Genomic DNA, 21,771 nt, shown 5'->3' with positions numbered 1-21,771 from the left:
CCAGGCAGGAAAGTCTGTGAGACTCTTATCTCCAATAAACCAACAGAAAACCGGAAGTGGTGCTGTGGTTCAACTGGTACAGTGCTAACTTTGAGCTGAAGAGCTGAGGGACAGCACCCAGGCCCAGAGCTCAAACCTCACAACCAACCAAAAAAAAAAAAAAACTGGAAGGAAATGAAGGAAGAGGTGATACTGTTCAAAAAGAAATGTACTCCTGGAATGATGTATGCCACCTCTAAAGACAAACAACTATCAACCAAGGATAGTGTACCCAGCTAAACTCTCCTTCATAAAAACTTTCCATAAAAAAAGAAAAACTAAAACAGTGTATCTCCACCAAACCAGCTCTACAAAAGGTATGTAAAGATGTCCTAAACACAGAAAACCAACAAGATCACAATAAAGGCCAAGAAACTGCACCCAAACTGAGAATCCAAGAACCATATCACAGCCCCCAAGAAGGTGGATAATATGGCAGGAACTACCAAACACCTCTCAATGCTAACTCTTAACATTAATGGAGTTAATTCTCCAATTAAGCGACATAGACTTAAGCAAGATCCTTCTATCTACTGCCTTCAAGAGTCACACCTTGCCCATAAAAACAAGCATATTTTGAAAGTGACAAGCTGGAATAAAATCTACTAAGCAAATAGCCCCCATAAGCAGGTGGGAGTTGCAATCCTAATATCAGATAAAAAAGACTTCAAATTAAAATTAGTGAGAAGAGATAAAGAAGGTCCTTACATACCAATTAAGGGATCTCTCCTTAAGGAGGATATTACAATTTTAAATATCTATTCACCAAACAACAAAGCACCCAAATTTATCCAAGAAACACTACTTTCCCTCAAATCTCACATAGATCCAAAGACATTGATTGTTGGGGACTTTAATACACCACTTATCCCCACTAGATAGATCAACTTGGCAAACACTCAACAGAGAAACCACAGATCTAAACAACTACATAGATCAACTACATTTAACAGACATCTACCTAATATTTTAACCAACATCACCAGAATACACATTTTTCTCAGCAGCACACATAACAGTCTCCAAAATAGACCACATTTTAGGTCACAAAGCAAATGTCCAAATTCAGAAACATTGAAGTTATGCCGTACATTCTCTCAGACCACAAAGGAATAAATTAGAACTCAACATCAAAAGCCAACAAAGAAAGTCCTGTAACACATGGAGGCTGAACAACACACTGTTGAATCACTAGTGGGTCATGGAAGAGATTAGAAATGAAATTCAAATGTTCATGATAGTCAACAAAAATGAACACACAAATTACCAGCTCCTCTGGGACACAACAAAGTCAGTACTCAGAGGCAAGTTTATAGCACTGAGTTCCTAGATCAACAAATTGGAGAGATCTGAAACCAACAATTTAATGGGAAATCTGAACTTCCTTGAAAAAGAGCAGCAAGCTAAACCCCAATCCAGTAGACAGAAATAAATAATTAAAATTAAATAAGAATTAAACAAATTAGAATCCAAAAAAACATACAAAGAATCAACAAAACAAAGAGTTGGTTCTTCGAAAAAATTAACAAAATTGACAGACCTTTAGCAAATCTTATCAGAAAAAGAAGAGAACACACCCAAATAAACTCGCAGATGAGAACTGAAACATCACCACAGAAACAACGAAGATTCAGAACATTATAAGGGAATACTTCTCAAACTTTTATGCTAATAAGGTTGAGAATCTGAAGAAATGGACGATTTCCTAGCAAATATCGACATGCCGAAACTAAACCAAGATGAGTTAAACCAACTTAACAGACCCATATCAAGCATTGAAATAGAAACAAAAATAAGAGACCTCTCACCTAAGAAAAGCCCAGGACCAGATGGATTTACAGTGGAATTCTAGAAGGCCTTCAAAGCAGAACTCACAGCAATACTCCTCCAACTCTCCAATGAAATTGAAAGAGATAGTTCATTACCAAACTCTTTCTATGAAGCTATCATAACCCAAATCCCAAAACCAGGCAGGGACTCATCAAAAAAAGGGAACTATAGACCCATTTCTTTGATGAACATTGATGCAAAACTTCTCAACAAAATTTTGGCCAATCAACTTCAACAATTCATCCAAAAACTCATATACCACAATCAAACAGGGTTCATTTCAGGGATGCAAAGTTGGTTCAATATACACAAATCAATATAATTCATCACATCAACAAGAGCAAAGATAAGAACCACATGGTCAATAGATGCAGAAAAAGCATTTGACAAGATCCAACACCCCTTTATGATGAAGGTTCTGGAAAAATTAGGAATCCATGGAACATTCCTCATTATAATAAAGGCTTTATATGACAAACCTACAGCCAGCATTATAATTGATGGTGAAAAACTAAAGTCATTTCCTCTTAAATCAGGAATGAGACAAGGATATCTACTCTCTCCACTTCTCTTCAATTTAGTATTAGAATGCCTAGCTACAGCAATAAGACAAGATGCAAACATAAAGGGAATCCAAATAGGGAAAGATGAAGTAAAGATGTCATCTTCACAGATGACATGATATTATTTAAAGAGTTCCACAGATTCCACTTCCAAATTACTCAAGCTGATTGGAAACTTTGGCAAAGTAGCAGGGTATAAAAATAACCCTCAAAAATCAATGGCTTTTCTGTATGCCAACAATGAGAAGAGCACAGCTGAAATGAGGAAAGAAACTTCTTTTGTAATAGTCTCACAAAAAATAAAATACCTAGGAATTAACTAAAGAAGTGAAGGGGGCTGGGAAGGTGGCTCAGTGGTAGAGCGATTGCCTTACATTCCTGAGGCCCTGGGTTCAATTCCTCAGCACCACATAAGCAAACAGAAAAAAGCCAGAAGTGGTGCTGTGGCTCAAGTGGTAGAGCGCTAGCGTTGAGCTGAAGAGCTGAGGGACAGCGCCCAGGCCCAGAGTTCAGGCCCCATGACCGGACCCCCCAAAAAAAAGTAGACGTGAAGGACCTCTACGATGAAAACTTTAAAAAACCTTCAGGTTTGCAAATCAAAGGAAATCAAAATAGAACTTAGAAAGTGGAAAAACCTCCCATGCTCCTGGATTAGAAGGGTCAACATCGTGAAAAAGACAATACTTCCCAAGGCTATCTACAAATTCAATGCCATACCTATCAATATTCCAACCTTATTTTTCAAGGAAATAGAAGAGGTAATCCAAAAAATCATATGGAACAAAAAAGACCCCAAATAGCAAAAACGATCCTTAACAGAAAGAACAGTGCTGGAGGAACATCAATACCAAATCTCAAACTCTACCACAAAGTCATAGTAATCAAAACAGCTTGGTACTGGCACAAGAACAGACCTCAGGACCAATGGAATAGAATTGAAAACCCAGAAATGAACCCACAGGCCTATAGCCATCTAATCTTCGATAAGGGAGCTAAAAAAATAGAATGGAAGAAAGACAGCCTCTTCAGTAAATGGTGCTGGCAAAATTGGTTAATCACCTAAATCCTTATATATCACCCTGCACCAGAATCAACTCCAAATGGATCAAAGACCTTAAAGGCAAACAGACACCCTGAAAACTTTACAGGACGGAATAGGAGAAACTGTAGGTAGTTCTCCTTGGCACAGGCCGAAATTTTCTTAATAGAGACCCAGAAACACAACAAATCAAAGAAAGATTCGACAAATGGGATTGCATAAAGCTGCAGAGCGTTTGCATGGCAAAGGACATAGCTAGCAAGATCAATAGAAAGCCCACAGATTGGGGAAAGATCTTCACTAGCCATACAACGGACAAGGGTCACATATCTAAAATATAGTTGGAACTCAAAAAATTAAATCCCCCAACAACAAATCCTCAAAGAAACAACTGCCCAATAAATAAGTGGGCTAAAGACTTAAAGAGAACCTTCTCTGAAGAGGAAATGAGAATGGCTAATAGACACATGAAGAAATGTTCAATCTCCCTAGCCATAAAACAAATGCAAATCAAAATAACATTGAGATTCCAGCTCACCTCAGTTAAAATGGCATAACCAAGAACTCTAATAACAGCAGATGCTGGAGGGGATGTGGCCAGAAGGGAACCCTACTGTATTGTTGGTGGGAGTGTAAACTTGTTCAACCACTTTGGAAAGTAGTATGGAGATTACTCAAAAAACTCCACATAGAGCTCTCCTATGACCCAGGAATCCCACTTTTTGGCATTTACCCGAATGATCACAAACAAGACCATACTAAAGCTCTAGCACAACTATGTTTCTTGCAGCATTATTTACCATAGCTAAGATATGGAACCAACCCAGATGCCCCTCAGTAGATGAATGGATCAAGAAAATGTGGTGTTTGTACATAATGGAATTCTATGCCTCCATCAGAAGGAATGACATTGCCCCATTTGTTAGGAAATGGAAAGACTTGGAAAAAATTATATTAAGTGAAGTAAGCCAGGCCCAAAGAAACATAGGTCCCATGGTTTCCCTTATTTGCAATAACTAGTATATGTCTGGGACAAGCAGAAAGGGCCAAAAGCTATGTACATATGACCAGATAAGATGATGTTAAGCAAAATGAGCCCCCAGATAGGGACTCAAGTGGTTTTTTTCTTTCTTGCTATTGTTTCTAACGTGTACCATGTGATTTTGTTTTGTTGCTTTGTATGTTCCTCCCCCACAGTATAACCCCTGTTTTCACTGTATTTGATGTCGGTATAATTTGGGGAGGGAAAGGGAAAAAACAAAGTGTTTAAATAGGGATACAGGTTGACCCATTATAACAATGAGATGTATAAGACACTGTTGAACAACAAACTTTACAATTTAGGTGAGAGGGGCACGGAGTATATTTGTGGAAGTGGGAAGGAAGGGATGGTAGGGGAAAAACAAAAGAGGAGGCAAGAATGCTTGATAAGAAATGTACTCATTACCTTGCTCATGTAATTGTAACCCCTCTGTACGGTATTTTCACAATAAAAAAACTTATTTTTAAAAAAATCCTACTTCATTGAGGTATGATTACCATAGAAGATGTTATATATTTTTCTTCTTCTTTTTATTTTTGCCGTTCCCTTATCTAACTTTTTACATGGAATGTTTTACTTATTAATCTTGGGACATTATAAACATTTAATAAAATGCTGAAATAATTTTTTAAAAGGGATGGCATTGATCATAATGCATTGCATGCATTAACTGCTTTGATGAATGGCAACTCCTTTGTACAACTACTTAATGATGATAAAATTATTCAAAAGCTATATTTAGCTTTTAATAAGTCTAAAAAGAATTTTCAAAATGTATATCACCTTTACAATAGAAATTACAATAGAAATTAATTTAAAAAGAAAGAAAACATTCCCAAAGGAAAACATCTTCACTCTCTACAAGTATAACTGAGTCAAGGTACCAAAGTGAGCAATAAGTTTATTATTTTCTATGAAAAAAAAAGGAATCGGTTCAACAAAGAAAATATTTCACTTCCTAGAATATTGCACTTCCTACTCCACACACACACACACACACACACACACACACACACACACACACACACACACACACACACACACAGAAAGTTTGGTGGAACTAGCCACAATTTTGCTCCTATTATTTCTCTGAACCCAGATTGAGGAACCAGAAGGTAGGGTTGGAGGCACAGCTCAGATGGTAAAGAGTCAGCCAGTGTGCCAAACCGACAGAGATCAGTTAGACTCCTGGTCACTGAACCAAGGAAGGATAAGAAAGTGGGGGTGGGGGGAAGAGAAAAAAGGGAGGGGAGTTAAAGGGCAGGGAAGGGAGAGGCAAAAAGGAGGTAGAGGAGAGAGGAAAGGGGAAAAGGGAGAGGAGAGAGGGGAGAATGGACAGAACTAGAGAGTGTCAGTGAAAGACTTCAGAAAGCAGGGAAGTCTTAAGCCTAGCTAGGACAGGGCCCCAGTACCTTGGAATCCCAGCTCTGATGGCTGAGGCAGGATTGTTTGGGCCCAGGAACTTGAGATCCATTTGAGCAAAATTATGAGACCTCATCTCATAAAACAAAACAGAAAAAAAAATCTTCCTCCAAGTCACTGATATTTAGTACCAACCTCCCAAAAGCTGAACTGGCATTTCCCAAATTGCTTGCTTCTCCATGATAGTCTTTTTTTTTTAAGGCCTTTAATCATAACTGATTTTATGATTACATTTTTCTGCTTTTGAAAATGACCAGTTAAATGTAGACTTGTGTGTGATAATCTATATTTAGAGCTGAACAGAGATGGAATTAAAAAATAAAGTAGCCTACCTGCACATAATAATATAGATTCCGATCATAATCATAATATGCCTCAATTTTTTTCTACCTTGATAACTTATTTTCTTTCCACGTCTGTTCCCAATTCCATGACCAGTTAAATTGAGAATCATTTTAAGAAAATAAGACGTTAAGGAAATTTTCAATACATTTGAAACTACTTGGAAGGAGCTGGGTTTTAGCTCAGTGGTAGACTGCTTGCCTAGCAGGCATGAGGCCCTTGGTCGGGGAGGGGGTGGGGCGCGGGGGGGGGGGGGGGGGGGAGAGAAACAGTACATGGCATTCATATACAGAAAGTTTATAGACAAGTTTCATAAGTATCAGCTAAACAGATAGGAGAAGTTGTGAAAATTCCCAGTGACTACCCTGTCTATCACTCAGACTTAGCTTCATGTTTTCTGCTGAAACCAGCTAGGTAAACACTTCTATCACTCCCCTTTAACGTTGTCCCCAAAAGAAAATGCTTGGGACCCATGGCTTATCAAAAAGAATAAAAGGAAGAAGCAAAGTGAGTTTGTCCCTCTAACAAACGTGCGTGTGATCTCCCCGCAAAGGATCTTAATGAGAAGAGATCTCAATTCCAAAGCCCTTCATATAAGCAGGCCTCATTTATATATTTGGTGGGGGTCACTCTGCCAGGACCCCAGGGTTTGGGGTGCCGTTCTCCTGAGAAGTCCCTTGCTCTTCTTTTTCTAGGTGGCAGGTCAAGTTCAGGCTGGGAAATCCAGCCTGCCGGCAGTGGCCAACCTAAAAGCCTTACCTGATAGTGTTTGTACGCTATAAAAAGATTTCTTGGGGTTAAGAAATATTTATTTACTTATTTATTTATTTATTGCAACCGTTAGTAACCCAGGCTGCGATTTAAAAAACAAAACAAAACAAAACGATCCCAACAATGTGGACTCAACCACCCGCCACACTGGCCCCCAGAGAGAGGCAGGTTAAAAACTACCGTGAGGTGAAACCTACTTTTTAAAGAGTTAAGTCCAGGGGGTGCAGGCGGTGGAAGGAGGGGACGCCGCCGTCTATACCTGTGCTTGCTTTTGGGCTGTGGGAGGTGTCTGGGTCCTGGGGCATTTCCCGACCCCAGCGGAGCCTCCCAGGGTCCCCGCAACAAAGGAGTGTCCACCCGATTGCAAGCACCCGGCTGCCCAAAGCTCTTCTTACCTGGACTGGGGCGGGGAAGGGAGGGCGGAGGCCCCGGGCCGGATGAAAAGGCGAAGTGGATCCGGCTGGGGGGCCGGGGAGTGGGAGGGGAGCAGGGGGCTCGAGGGACGCGAGGCAGCGCGCCGAGCAGCGCGCGTCCTGGGACTGCGCGCCCTGGCCCCGAGGCGCGCCTTTCTCACTGCCAGTCTCGGACAACACCGGGAGGCAGGCACCAGGAGGGAGGGCGGGGGTCATTCCGGACCGGGGCGAGGTCCGCCCCCGCCCCCGCCCTTATGGGGCAGTGCAAGTTTTCCTGCCCGCCTCCAGCTTGCCCACTGCTGGACAGGAAACCCGCAGGAAACGTGCGCGCCCCGGAGGGCCCCGGAGGAGGGGGCACAGGCCGCCGCGGACAGATCCACCCGTGCACCCTCAGCCCACGGTCTACGACAGAGCCCCAGGGGCTTAAGGGTGAGTTAGCAGTCTCCAGACACTTCATTATTCTCCCGCAAATTCACTTTCTTCCAAGACATCTAAAAGCAGTGGGAGTGGCATGATACGTGAGTGTACAGTTGCTTTCCCAAATGTCATTGAAGCGTTTGGAAAGCTCACCATTCAGATACATGGCGTCTGCGCTTTTCTTCTCTTAGCCAGACTTGGCTAATTAAAAGTAACTAATCCCTTATGTTGAAGTTCGTCGTTGTTGTTGGTGGTGGTGGTGGTAGTGGTGGTGGTGTGTGTGTGTGTGTGTGTTTGTCCATACTGGGGCTTGAATTTAGGGCCTTGTACTCTTGGGTTTTGTTTTTATTCCCTCAAGGCTGATGCTCTGCCACATGAGCCATACCTCCACTTTTGGCTGTTTACTGGTTAATTGGAGATAAGAATCTAGTGGACTTCTCTGCCTTGGTTGGCCTAGAACCATAATGCTAAGATCTCAGCTGAGTAGCCAAGGTGACAGGTGTGAGCCACCTGCAGCAGGCAGTTTGTCTTTTTTAGAGTATGGGTTTCACGTTTACAACTGTGCTTGTTGCTGGATAATTTGTCACAGGTTTTACAAAAACTAACAAACAAAACCCCCCAAATACTTAACAGACAAAATTAATAACAAACCTATTACCATTCATTCAGACCAAGCCCCAGGAGAGCCTGGACTTGAAAAGAAGAACCAGGAAACGTTTGAGGGAAAGAGGCCCATACTTGTATTGTTGGTTAGGAATCTGCATGGATTAATATGCATTTGTCAAAACTTGTCTCACTTAACCTCTGTGAATTTCACTGGTTCACCTTGATTTTTAAGGCACTTAGAAGTAGGCCATACTGAGATCCTTGAATCTATCACTTCATCTGTTAAATGGCAACACTATTCACTAACATGTGAGGAGAGGTATCAAATTTTCTAAGTACTTTTCTCATCCAATAGTTGATATTGGCAGGACTACTTAAATCCATCCAATCTAAGTCTCAAAGAAAGCTTTAGGGTTATTATTATTATTTGTTGTTGTTGGTTGTGGGGCTTGAACTCTGGGCCTGGGCACTGTCCCTCAGATCTTCAGCTCAAGGCTAGCGCTCTATCACTTGAGCCACAACGCCACTTCCGGTTTTGAGTGGTTTATTGAAGAGTCTCACACACTTTCCTGCCAGGGCTGGCTTTGAACCATGATCCTCTGATCTCAGCCTCCTGAGTAGCTAGGATTACAGGTGTGAGCCACAGGTGCCTGGGTAGGGTTATTATTGTTTCACAACGGTAAGATGGTTTCATCTAATACTCTCATTCACTAACATTAAGACAGCCTAATATTCAACCCTGCTTCATCCAGAACTCTAGGCCACTGACTTAACTCCTCCTTTTCTATTACAGTCACATAGTACCTACAGTGAAGTTTTGTGAGAAGGTGAACCATCCATAAGGTAACTTGCCATATATTAACCTTTCAAAAGGGTTTTGGAGTGGCTTTTTGCTACATCTCAGAGCTGGGAGCACCTAAATCCAGGTCCAAGTAGTTCTACCCATATATTTGGTAATTTTAAAAATAATCACTTTTTTGGAATGCTTGGTCATTTTTGTCTAAATTTTTGTTGCCAACTTATATTATTGTCCTTGTTAAATGAAAGTATAATTTAGTCATTTCTGAAGTCACATAAAAAGGGATTGAAAAACAACTTTCTTAACCAGGGGTCTTGTCAATATTGAACAAAAACTGGTTCTCAGAAATGGAGGCTCAAGAGGCACAGCACCAGCCTTGAGTTAAAGGCCAACCAAGAGCATGATACCAAGTTCAAGCCCCTGATCTGGCATAAAAGTAAAATGGTTCTCAAGATACAACAAATTCTCATTCTGGGTCAGCCACTGCTCTAGTGACCTGTGCAGAATGTGTGAAATGAGTGCACTCAATAGAGAGAGATCTTTATTTCCCTAAGGAATGCTGGGAGATGAAAGTTGTGACTGACTCACTAGTTCATACCAAGACGTAAGAAGACGAATGACCCACTGTAATAGCAGCTTGTAAAAACAAGATTTTATATGTGTAGCCTGACTTTTCAGCAGTGCTTCTGCACATGGTGAAGATAGTCCATGTGTTGGAATTTAAGGAAAACCGTTCAGATACCAGACAGGTTCTGCTATGATGAGTCTGGTTGAGGGCCTCTTGAAAAAAGGATAAAAGACATAAATTTAGGGTTGCTTGTAAATTCCAGAATGAGCTATCACCCAAAGTCATGCTGTTCAGTCACAGAGACCTCCTGTGAGGCCTATGACCTAGGAGAAGAACTTTGAACTTAAAGGAATCAAAGTCTATTTGCCTGTGGCATCAAGGCAAGAATTAAGAGTACAAGACAAAACATAGGCAAGTATATGGGACAGACAATAATGTTGCTGGAATTTAGAAATAGCAGAGCTGTAAATCCAGGGAAACAGAATTTTTGAGAACAGGTAGGATTTGGCCTACTGTGGGTGGGTATGAATAAGCAACGAAAGGAAGTCTGGGCAGACAAGAGAAACATGTCCAGGAACAGGAAGGGGCACACCTCAGGCTGTTCCTGTGACCCCGCCCCTTCCTCTCACTGGCAATCTCTGTCTTTGTAAGTCTAGCTTACCAGTTCTTCCTTTCCCACAGACTCCAGAGTCCTCCATCAGAGCTCCTTTCTCTGTTGGTCTCACATGGTACCTACCTCTGCCCCTTCCATGACACTTACCTCACTCTACCTTTGGTGAACGTTGCTTCCATGTATAGTTTCCCAATGAAGCCACCTCTTTTTTTTTTTTTGGGGGGGGGTCAGGTCATGGGCCTGAACTCTGGGCCTGGGCGCTGTCCCTCAGCTCTTCAGCTCAAGGCTAGCGCTCTACCACTTGAGCCACAGCGCCACTTCCGGCTTTTTTTTTTCTGCTTATGTGGTGCTAAGGAATTGAACCCAGGGCCTCATGCATGCAAGGCAAGTGCTCTACCACTGAGCCACCTTCCCAGCCCCTGAAGCCACCTCTTTTTAAGGCAGGGGGCTACATCTTATTCACTACATATCATACCCGCTGCTGAGTGCCCCAGAATTCCCATGTATTTCAAAATATGGTTTCACTGGATTGGATGGGAGCTAAAGTAGGATAGAGCCAAATCATAATTAGATATTTACATCAAAGTTCGTTCATGCAGTACATATTTATTGAATGCTGACTGTGTGCCAGTTTCTATTCTGGGCCCAGGGAATATATCCACAGTCAAACCAATTACAAATCTCTCTGCCCTTGTGGAGCTTACACTCTAAATCTATCCTAATAATGGAATTGGCAACAAATTACATAAATCCAACCACCACTATTGGCAAAAGAAAGACATTTTAAAACAGTATCATTAATGCTACAAAGCCTAGTGTTGATAATGCATTTTAATTATATATTGTATTTACTATATGCATAATATAGTCATATCTATATATCACTACACAGAGATTCAGATTAAAACTGTAATGAGAACTTTATTGGCAATTTAAGAGATTTTTTTTTCGAGGATCATTTTGAGCATGTTGATTTTGTTTCTAGGCAAATCTTTAAAACCTAATCACTTTTCAAGTTGTAACTCCACTGTACTGAAGACTGAGGTTGTTGGGCAAAAAAGAACCATTTTAGGTACTTGAGTATGCAGGTGGTGAAAGAATGAATCCACACTTCACCCAGCATAGTCTGGAAGTGGAATAAGAGACAAGAGACAGACAGACACTCATGTGGTCACACAGGGTCAGCCTAGAGTGCATTCACAACAAAAGGAAGAAGAAAAGAACAATTCGTGACTCATTTTCCATTTTCAAAGATAACTAAAATTCATAAAAGTCATAAAAATTTACAAGTAATGCTAATTATAAAAATCTAAAAGAAAATTATTAATATATTGACTTTCTATGATGAAAGATTTAATGTTTTCATGTATTTTTCAGAGTATTAAAAAAGAATACCCAAGTAAGAAAATCACCTTAAAACTTTGCAATAATTTTACTTTATATACATGAAGACCAATTATTTAATCTGGAAAAAATATTCACTTATACACTGTAAAAAAAGTTTTCTTGACAGTGACTATAAATATCCCATAACCATAAAGCTACAAAGAGATACATGGTTCTTACAGCAGAGTTCAGAAAACAGAAACAATGATTACAGAGTGATAAGCACCAAGGTAGAGCTGTTTTTTGTTTTTTTTGTTTTTCCCACTTAGGGCCTGATTGGTTGTATTTAAATATACCCTCTACCAAAATAAATAGCTCGTTTGGCAAAACATAAATATATACATAGAAATCTGGGAAACAGCAAAGAATACCCACTTTAAAATAATATAGAAGCAGTCATAACTATTTTTAATGTGACATTTGCAAAGTATATTTGAATGTCACTTTTCTTCCTCTTAAATTCACTTTATACAACTTAGATTAATCAGTAATCTAATTTGTCACTTAAATATGTTGAATTATATAGGTTGGCTGAAATGAGTCTAAACCATTAAAGAACTAGATCCAGTAGCTCCAATAACCTCTCTTGGAACTTTTATTGCAATTGCTCTTAAACTATCATTGTTGATTTTTAAGAACCTTCACAAGGTGAGACACTGTGTGTCATGTGTATATGAATGCATTTACATGTGTCTGTGTTAAGTCTGCAAGAGCCATGAGACAGGACAGAGAAAGCAACCCAGAGAAAGGCAAGACATACAAAGTTACACAACAATCTAACTAACCCCTAAAAGACTTGGGTGGCCAGACACTGAATTACCCCCTAAATAAACCTGAGGCTGAGCAATGAGGTAATTAGGGGATGTGTCACCACAATGAAGAGCCAGTGACAATTTTGAAAGTGAAGACTAAAGCAAGCTGCCTTGATCATAGCATTCCTATGTAACTGGAGGACACAAAGCAATGACAGCCACTTCTCAGGGAGGAATCAAGAGTTGGGATCCCTGGGTCTATGGCTGAGGATTCTGGCACTTCCCCAAAGGGTATCTGCAGTAGCCTTTGGTAGTGGCTTCTATATCACCCATTATAAATGTACTAGAAATCCTGGAGTGTGGAACTAGACCTCCCTCCCCCAGTTTTCTTCCAGCTAGCTCTTCCAGAGGTGTGGCCAAACCCACCAGTTTCTTTCTACTTCAGTTTCAGAAAGGGGGATCTTTTTTTTGTCCTGTGGGGTCCCTGAGTTTGAGGTAATACCAGTATGCTGTACATTGTAGCATAGTAACAAATGGAGACCAGCTGTCTGGTTTAAAACTCAAGCAATCTGCCGGCGCCGGTGGCTGACGCCTGTAATCCTAGCTACTCAGGAGGCTGAGATCTGAGGATCACGGTTCAAAGCCAAACCAGGCAGGAAAGTCTGTGAGATTCTTATCTCCAATAAGCCACTAGAAAACAGGAAGTGGCGTTGTAGCTCAAGCAGTAAAGCACTCACCTTGAGCTGAAGAGCTGAGGGATAGCGCCCAAGCCCAGAGTTCAAGCCCCACGACCAAAAGAAAAAAAAAAAAAAACCTCAAGCAATCTACAGGCAAAAGTCACCAGTTTTTGTTATCAGAAATACTTTTTTATGTGATGGTTCCTCCACACAAATTATAATGTGTAGGATAAAAAAAAAGAAAAACATATTGCTGAATACAATAGAAAAAAAAATTTTTAGTTCAGTGCTGAGACCCCTTAAAGAAGGAAAAAGGAGACATGTTAACTCCTAACTTTCTATTTCCTATTCTTGACTTCCAGGTCAAAGAGCATTGAAGTTCCTGTGAGGTTCAAGGTCTCCTCTGCCCTTCCACCAGGACAACAATCTTAGGGAATTCCTATGCCGTCTCCCTCTCAGATCTGTAATCATAACTCTGGGCAAATCCATACAGCTCTTTAATTCAGTTTCAAAATCCACAAATTTTTCAAGCAAAATGACACAGTCACATTCTTTAAATGCCAGCCATGAAAAATCATCACTTAAAAAATAAAGAGAAATTAGTTGCAGTATATAGACACAAGTCAAACATTTTCTCCTTTTCCTCCCCTACTCCCCAACTGCTGGGAAGCCTCATGCTTGCATGCTAGACAAGTGTTAGAGCCACACCCCTTTTCCTCTCTTTTTTCAAAGGTGTTTTATTTGGTCTGTTATGGCTACTTTGAAAGCCCTTAGAAAGAGTCTTGGTGGCATTCTGCAGTTTGATATTTGGTTCCAATGTTGTCAGGTCCTTAAATGACACTATTGCTCTGACTTCCTCCATGAAAACCCCCCACGGGCACATCAAACACAGAGGAAAATGTTTTCAATTCTGTGAATCTTAATCACATCGAAATAAGCAATCTAATCTGCTCAAACACGCAACCTCTCTTTTTCCTTCCCCAAAGACTTAAATTCCCTTCTTTATAAAATTGTTTCCCCTTTGGGGATCAAGTTAAAACCCATCATGTTTCAAGTTAAACTCAGAAGTTTCTGAATAACCATAGAATGACTTTAAATCCTTATTGACATTCACTTTTCTGTAGTTTCCTATAATATTTTCCATAGTATTTAGAGAAAGATGAAAAGAGTTTTATATGATACTGTAGAATTTTAACAAATTCTCAGTTTGATCAGGGTTTATCTCATGTCTTAATGTCACAATACCTCTACATGAAACAAATGTACAGCCAAGAAGTATTTCAAGTACAAAATCCTTAGCTCTGTGTCATGAATAAATTTGGATAGAAGCGCAAGCCTTCTACTGAATCATCTCGGCAAAGATGGCCCATCTTCTCAGCAAGTAGCAACCTGGGAATAAAGAGAAAAATCCATGATTAACTGTCCATTCAGAACACAGAAACAAGTTGTCATGAAAGGCAAGGGCATACGTACCTTTCTTTGGCCAGGAGGACAGACATGCCCACAAGCTTAGCAAACTCCTCTGATGTTAAGGATCCCTTTTCTGAAACCTAATCACAACACAGCAGGAAAAATGTGATTACTTTCCTACACTGAAGTGCTCAGGCAGAATCCATGCAGGAAACAATTTACTGTATTTCTTTACTAAAAGTAGACAGTCATTGTAGAATGAAATCTTAACTAATGCTTAATTTTATGGGGTTAACAGACCCAGAATAAATAAAACAGAGGGCACATATCAACTTGGAGCCATTTATAAGATGTTCGATGTAACAGGGCCCTACACTGGAGGCCAGAATGAGCTATTAGATACACATAACAAAATTCTACTGGAGTATCTATTGCATACTTCAGTAAAGAATCTATTTAGGAACAGCTGGGTCTTTTACTGATGTGAAAACCCTGAGCTACAACAGAGAAGCAAGCACTAACTCTTAACTCTGCTACTCCTAAAAGGTTAAGAGAATCAAGAAGCCTCACAAAGTTTTCAATATATGACTTTGGTTAAGTGAAATATATCATTAGTAGCAATAAACCATTTCGTGTATATGTATGTATGTATGTATGTATGTATGTATGTATGTATGTGTATGTGTGTGTGTGTGCACATGTACACATCCTGGGCTTGAACTCAGGATCTAGGCACTATCTCTGAGCTTTTCTGCTCAAGGCAAGCACTCTACCACTTGAGCCGTTGCTCCATTGGTTCTTAATTGTAAATAAGAGACTTGGCCCTGTCTGAGCTGGTATTGAACCATGAACCATGATCCTAGGTTCTCAACCTCTTAAGCGGCTAGGATAACAGGTACTGGCACACAGCAATAAACCGCTTTTAATTGAGTCTGCGAAATAACTATGTTTTAGTAAAGTCAAATTCAACAGGAAATCCTGCTTTTCAAGTTGCGAAGCCTTTGGGTCTTCGTGGCAAGCCCTAATGGCTAGAGGAAACCGGGTTCACATACCGTCTCCAGGGCTGAGGCCACCATTTCCTCTTCCTTGTGGGACTGGAGCTCAATTACCATGACACCACTGTCAAAAACCCGGAGCCTGAAAATAACCAGAGATGCAAGAACAAAACCATGAATCATCTGGGATAGTCTACCACTAAGGAGGAGCAAACACTTTTTAATTTGCTTTATGCCAAGGCTTGAGGATAGTATTAATAATAGAACATTTAAAACAATGACCACAAGTTACTATGACACAACTGAAGAGCCCATGAATGAACAGATAATAAAGTTATGAACTGCAATAAATGCTAACAAAATATGCCTGACTATAGAGTTTTCTTAGCCTGAAGATAAGGAGCATACAATTCACAGCTTAATCCCACACTTGCGACTCTGCAAAGACCAACACAAATTATCTACAGGAAGAGAGCTAGTTATTCTGACCTCCTGGGAGGAGCTCACATACTTATCTTCTTCTTCCAAGTCAGAGTCTGACTAGGGGATCCTTAGGACATGCCCAGCCCTGATAGGCTAAAAGCCAGGACAGAAGATGTGGTGCTGTGTGAACTCAGCTCAAAGACAATGTTGTTTTAAGAACATTTGGCTTGCTGTACTGGGTGGTAAGCCTGGCTGAGCTTTCTGGTCTCCTTGGTCCAAAATAATAGTTACAGGTGGTAAACTCCCTTTGGAGGTTCCTTACCTGAGAGGTAATTTCAGTGCTTCTAGCATCTTGCAGGCATTCACTAAGTCTTCTGGGGAGAGCAACTAATGGGGAAAAGATATACAGTTTATATTGCAAAGTAATAGAGTGATGCTACATAATTGTCATGACCACTAAATATAGAAAATGAAAAATCATAGATGAGCATCTACAATACAAGGCAAAAGGGGTTAATGAAAGAACATACTGATTCATTAAAGCAGTGCTCTCTAAATCAGATGTTGGTGACTCATGTCTGTAATCCTAGCTCCTTAGGAGACTGAAATCTGAGGACTGAGGTCAAAGCCAGATAGCACAGACAAATCCAAGAGACTTTTATCTCCAATTAACTAGAAAAAAGACAAGTGGAGCTATGGCTCAAGTGGTAGGGCACCAGTCTTGAACAAGAAAGCCAAGTGAGAGCACGGGTCCTGAGTTCAAGCCCCAGTAGTAGTACACACAGACACAGACACACAGACACAGACACACACACACACACCCCAAAGCAGATATAATTCAGACCACGTGTATAACTTAACATTTTTTAGTAGTCACAAAAAAAGTAAAAATGGGAATCTGGGAGAATTGCTCAGTGGTTGAACACTTGCCTAGCATGCATCAAGGTTGGGTTTCATCTCTAGCATGCATGAGTATACACACACAGACACACACACAGACACAGAGACACACAGACACACACACAGACACACACACACACACACACACACACACACACACACACACACACACACACACACGAAATATATGAGATACTGCCATTTCCTTTTTCTTTTGACGACAGTCCTGGGGCTTGAACCTGAGCTTCTTTTTGCTCAAGGCTAGTGCTCTATCACCTGAACCATATCTCTACTTCCAGCTTTTTGGTAGTTTATTGGAGATAAGAGTCTCCAGCCTGAGCTAGCTTCAAATCATGATTCTCAGATCTCAGCTTCCGAGTAGCTAGGATTACAGGCTCATTTAACACTTCTTTATTGTGTACTAAGTCCACATGGCCACACGTAGCTACAAGGGGTACCCCTGGATAGTCCAGGCCTACAGTCTGCACAGTGGAGGACAGGGAGGGACAAGCACAGCTTTGAATCACACAGGATGGCTCCAGGGCCAGACAGGCCTGATTCCAAATCAGGGGTGTATGTCTGGGTGTAGCCTTGGTTAAGTTATTTCCTGATCCCCAAGTAATCCCAGAGATGAGGATAGTAAGAGTAGCTACCACACTGAGTAAGAAGTATAATACCACTGCAGTATGTAAGGCAGACAGTAAAAATACTCATGGATGGCTGCTACAACTAGCAAATGAAACACAGAACAGAACAGAAGCTTTACTCATAAGACTGGAGTGATGGCTGGAAAGATATAGATAAGTTGTATGGAGATGCCAGCTGACCAGAAGCTAAGGCTGTCTGAAGGTGACAGGGTAAGGAGAAGGGCAGAACAGTCCTTGCTGATATTCAGCCAGAGGAACAGGGTGACCAGAGCTGCCTACATGGCAATGTGGGTTCAGCTGCATAAATTCTAAAGGGTTAGCTATAGAAGAAAAGGGCTTTGTGCACAGCCTCACTCATTATAATACCACACAGAACAGTAGCGCTGAAGGGCAACAATCCAAACTCTAATCTTAGGAGAAAACTGAGTCCCAGAGAGGTTAAATAAGCTACTTGAGGCCACTCAGCAAAGCACTGGCAAAACCAGAAACAGACTCTCCTTCCAAGATCCCAGGGAAGGGTTCTTCCCACTTCACCACAACACTTCTCAAAATAGCTTTATATTTACAACCTTTCCCCAAATGGTAGCTGCTGGAAGGGAATTTGTATTCTATCAAGAAAGACTATAACTGAAAGAACATGGAAACATGATGTTCTTACTTCCATTCCTCGAGCTCGATTTACTAAACAGTACACCTCTGTGAGTGACATAATTCCCCCTCGTTCCTGTTTAAATAGGAAAGAAAAGTGAGAATCAGAATTACCATCAGTCTACTTGAGCTCTTTGTAACTGAAATCATAATCAGAGTGAAGTCACAAATTCTAACACTTTTTACCAAGTTTTTTCAAGATACCAAGCCATGTTAAATCAGTGTTTGTACTATTTCAGCATTTGTCTAAATAAAAAGAAGGGCCTCTATGCCATGTTATAAAAGGATACTTCAGTGCTTTAACTTATTTCAGCTATGCCCCTCTGACACAGATTTATGAAATTTCCTTATAAATATCAATTTATTAATAGCACAATTCTGTAAGTAACACCCATTTTTTTTTGGTGGGGGGGTCAGTCATGGGGCTTGAACTCTAGGCTTGGGCGCTCTCCCTGTGCTCTTCAGGTCAAGGTAAGTGCTCTACCACTTGAGCCACAGTGCCACTTCCAGTTTTCTAGTAGTTTACTGGACCTAAGAGTCTCACAGACTTTCCTGCCTGGGCTGGCTTTGAACCACGATCCACAGATCTCAGCATCCTGAGTAGCTAGGATTATAGGTGTGAGCCACCAACGCCCAGCACATTCACATTATTTTAAAAACCCTCTTTAGAAATGTAAAAATATTTCTAAAGAAGTGTTTTAATAGCCGGGCGCTGGTGGCTCACGCCTGTAATCCTAGCTACTCAGGAGGTTGAGATATGAGGATCGCGGTTCAAAGCCAGCCCGGGCAGGAGAGACCATGAGACTCCTATCTCCAATAAACCACCAGAAAACCGGAAGTGGCGCTGTAGCTCAAGTGGTAGAGCGCTGGCCTTGAGCTAAAGAGATGAGGGACAGCGCCCAGGCCCAGAGTTCAAGCCCCACGACCGACAAAAAAAAAAAAAGAAGTGTTTTAATAGAGATTCTTATCTCCAATAAATTACCAAAAAAGCCAGAGGTGGAGCTTGGCTCAAGTGGTAGAGCTCTAGCCTTGAGTAGAAGAAGTTTAGGGATAGCACTTAAACCCTGAGTTGTTCAAGCCCCAGGACTTGCAAAAAAAAAGTGTTTCAACAGAGGTTTTATCACCTGAAAACTGTTAAACTAGAAGAATTTATATAATAAAATTAATATACATAAATTAATATACATGAAAGACTAGATATTTATTATATATACATGTATATGTATATATATAAATATATGGACATATGGAGGGAATGTGTGTGTATATATGTATATGTGTATGTATTGTGTGTGCCAATACTGAGGCTTGAACTCAGGGTTTATTGCTCTCAGTTGGCTTTTTCCCTCAAGGCTGGTAGTCTATCATTTGAACCACAATTCCAATTTTGGATTCCTGCTGGTTAATTGGAGATCTGTCTGTTCAGGTAGCACAGAACTTTGATTCTCAGATCTCAGCCTCCTGAGTAGTAGGGATTATTTTTTTGAAAGTAAAGTCTTCCTATCAGGCAGGCTGGATGGCTCAAGCAAGCCCATAATCCTAGCTACTTGAGAGGCCAGCTAGGGTGATCAGGAGATCATAATTAGAAGCCAGCGTGGGCACAAAGAAGTTGGAAAGATTTCATCTCAATCAATGGTTGAATGTAGTGGTATGTACTTGACATCCAATGACACAAAGAAGCACAAATAAAAGGCTCTTTGCCTAGGATGGCCTAGGCATAAAGTGAGACCCTATCTAAAATAATCAATGTACAAGGGGGTTAAGAGGCACGGGTCAAATGGCAGAGTGCTGTCTAGCAAGCTTGAGGCCCCTGAAGTCAAACTCTAGTACTGAAAAAAACATCTTCCTATCAAATAGATTTAAATATATACGTAGATAGATACCTGAAATGGATATTGTAAGCAATTTAGAAGATAAAGATAAATTGTAAACCATTTAGAAGATAAAGATAAATAATAATTAATTAGTATACTGAGCTAATTTAATACTCCTGAGAGAAAAGTAATATAGGCTGATAGTAACCACATTATGAAAGAATTCATGCTCCTAAGGTTTCTGATGACATGGAAATGATTCAATGCAGTTTTTAAAGGACATTGAGGTTTGACCTTACCTCTAATGGTGACTGCAATATTCCAGCCAGTTGTTTGGCCAGCTGCATATGGTACTGTGTGCCGGAGCCATAGGTTTCCCTGGTGACTGGGTTGGCTATCCCCATGCTCAGCAAGTAGGACTTAAACCTGATGGTCTATAGTAAGAGGAGAAAATGCATTAGAATACTGTGCAGAACAATCTGTCTATCCCAGTGCCTGAAATCCTTACATTATAAATTCAATACTGTTCAATTGTTTTTCTATAAACCCATTTCTTTATTGAATTTCAATTCTGTGAACTATATGACAGTCCATTTTTTAGTAATTCCTTGCAAAAATCAAACTATCTTCATTTTTATATCTTGATCCCCAAACTATTTACTTCACAAGTTTGGTGTGAGGAAAGAGTTAGGTAATCACCATGCAATTTTTAATACTAACCAGATGACACAACTGAAAACTTAGAAAGGAAAAATGACACGTTCATATTATAGACAAATTTAATGAAACAGACCTGAAACTTAAGGATATATACCAAATACTCCTGTCGGTGGGGGGGAGGGGGGGAGGGGGGAAGGATTGGGTGGGGGGGAGGGGGGAGGCTGGGAAGGGAGGTGAAGGGTAAACAAAGGAGGAGGCTGCAATGCTTGGTAAGAAATGTATGCATTATCCTGCCCATGTAATTGTAACCCCTCTGTACAGTATGTTCTCAAATAAAATAAAATTAAAAAAAAAAAAAAAAACACTTCAGCAAGTCTGTTTCCTATTGTCTTAAAAAAAAAAAAAAAGCATTGAAATAACCTTGAATCCCATTAGAACTAACAAAATTCCTATGGTCTACTTTTTCTTTGCTTTCACACCCTCAAGTTCTAAATGAAATAAAACATTACATTAAGAAAGAGAGCAGAAGACTCCTCTTTAGACCCATCTCTAGATGGAGAGTCTCAAGTCTTTCCTTTCATGACTTTCCTTTCACTTGCAAATAAACATGCTCTCTTTACTTTGAAAAATGCAAGAGAGAGAGGAAGAGAGAAAGAGAAAGAGAGGAAGGAAAGAAGGAATAAAGGAATGAAGGAAGGAGAGAAAGAGAGAAAGGAAGAGGAAGAGAGAGAGAGAGAGAACTGAGGGAGTGAGTTGCAAGGGTAGCTCAGTGGTACGATGGCCCTGGGTTCAAGACCCAAAGGCGCCCCCTAAAAAAAAAAAAAAAGAAAACAAAGAAAGCCAACAGCTAACCCATAAAAATATCACTGTATTATTGTACTTTAGATCTCACGCCTTTAAAAAACATCTTTACCTCATCTTCTGTGACATCACCTTGCTTCTCTTTAATTTTATTAGCAATTGATTTTGATAACTCCACCATTTCTTTAGCCTGT

The 21,771-nt window shown here is 40.4% G+C and overlaps 1 protein-coding gene across 1 annotated transcript in view; it reads right to left on the bottom strand.

The window, feature by feature from the left end:
* Positions 1-11,365: 11,365 nt before the first annotated feature.
* Vps36 (vacuolar protein sorting 36 homolog) overlaps positions 11,366-21,771 on the bottom strand; it is a 33,450-nt gene continuing 23,044 nt past the window's right edge. Inside the window, exons 8-15 of the mRNA XM_042685422.1 lie at positions 21,690-21,767; positions 20,416-20,550; positions 18,313-18,378; positions 16,430-16,494; positions 15,742-15,826; positions 14,753-14,829; positions 13,417-14,668; positions 11,366-13,161 (exon numbers count right to left, since the gene is read on the bottom strand). Of these exons, the coding sequence (XP_042541356.1) occupies positions 14,575-14,668; positions 14,753-14,829; positions 15,742-15,826; positions 16,430-16,494; positions 18,313-18,378; positions 20,416-20,550; positions 21,690-21,767 (600 nt within the window). The 3' untranslated portion in view covers positions 11,366-13,161; positions 13,417-14,574. The remainder of the gene's footprint in view (positions 13,162-13,416; positions 14,669-14,752; positions 14,830-15,741; positions 15,827-16,429; positions 16,495-18,312; positions 18,379-20,415; positions 20,551-21,689; positions 21,768-21,771) is intronic.

Source organism: Dipodomys spectabilis, unplaced genomic scaffold, assembly GCF_019054845.1.
Source record: "Dipodomys spectabilis isolate Male_0828 unplaced genomic scaffold, ASM1905484v1 ptg000095l, whole genome shotgun sequence".
NCBI lineage: Eukaryota > Metazoa > Chordata > Mammalia > Rodentia > Heteromyidae > Dipodomys > Dipodomys spectabilis.
The sequence above is the reverse complement of the archived record's forward strand: the minus strand, read 5'-3'. Positions and strand labels throughout refer to the sequence as shown.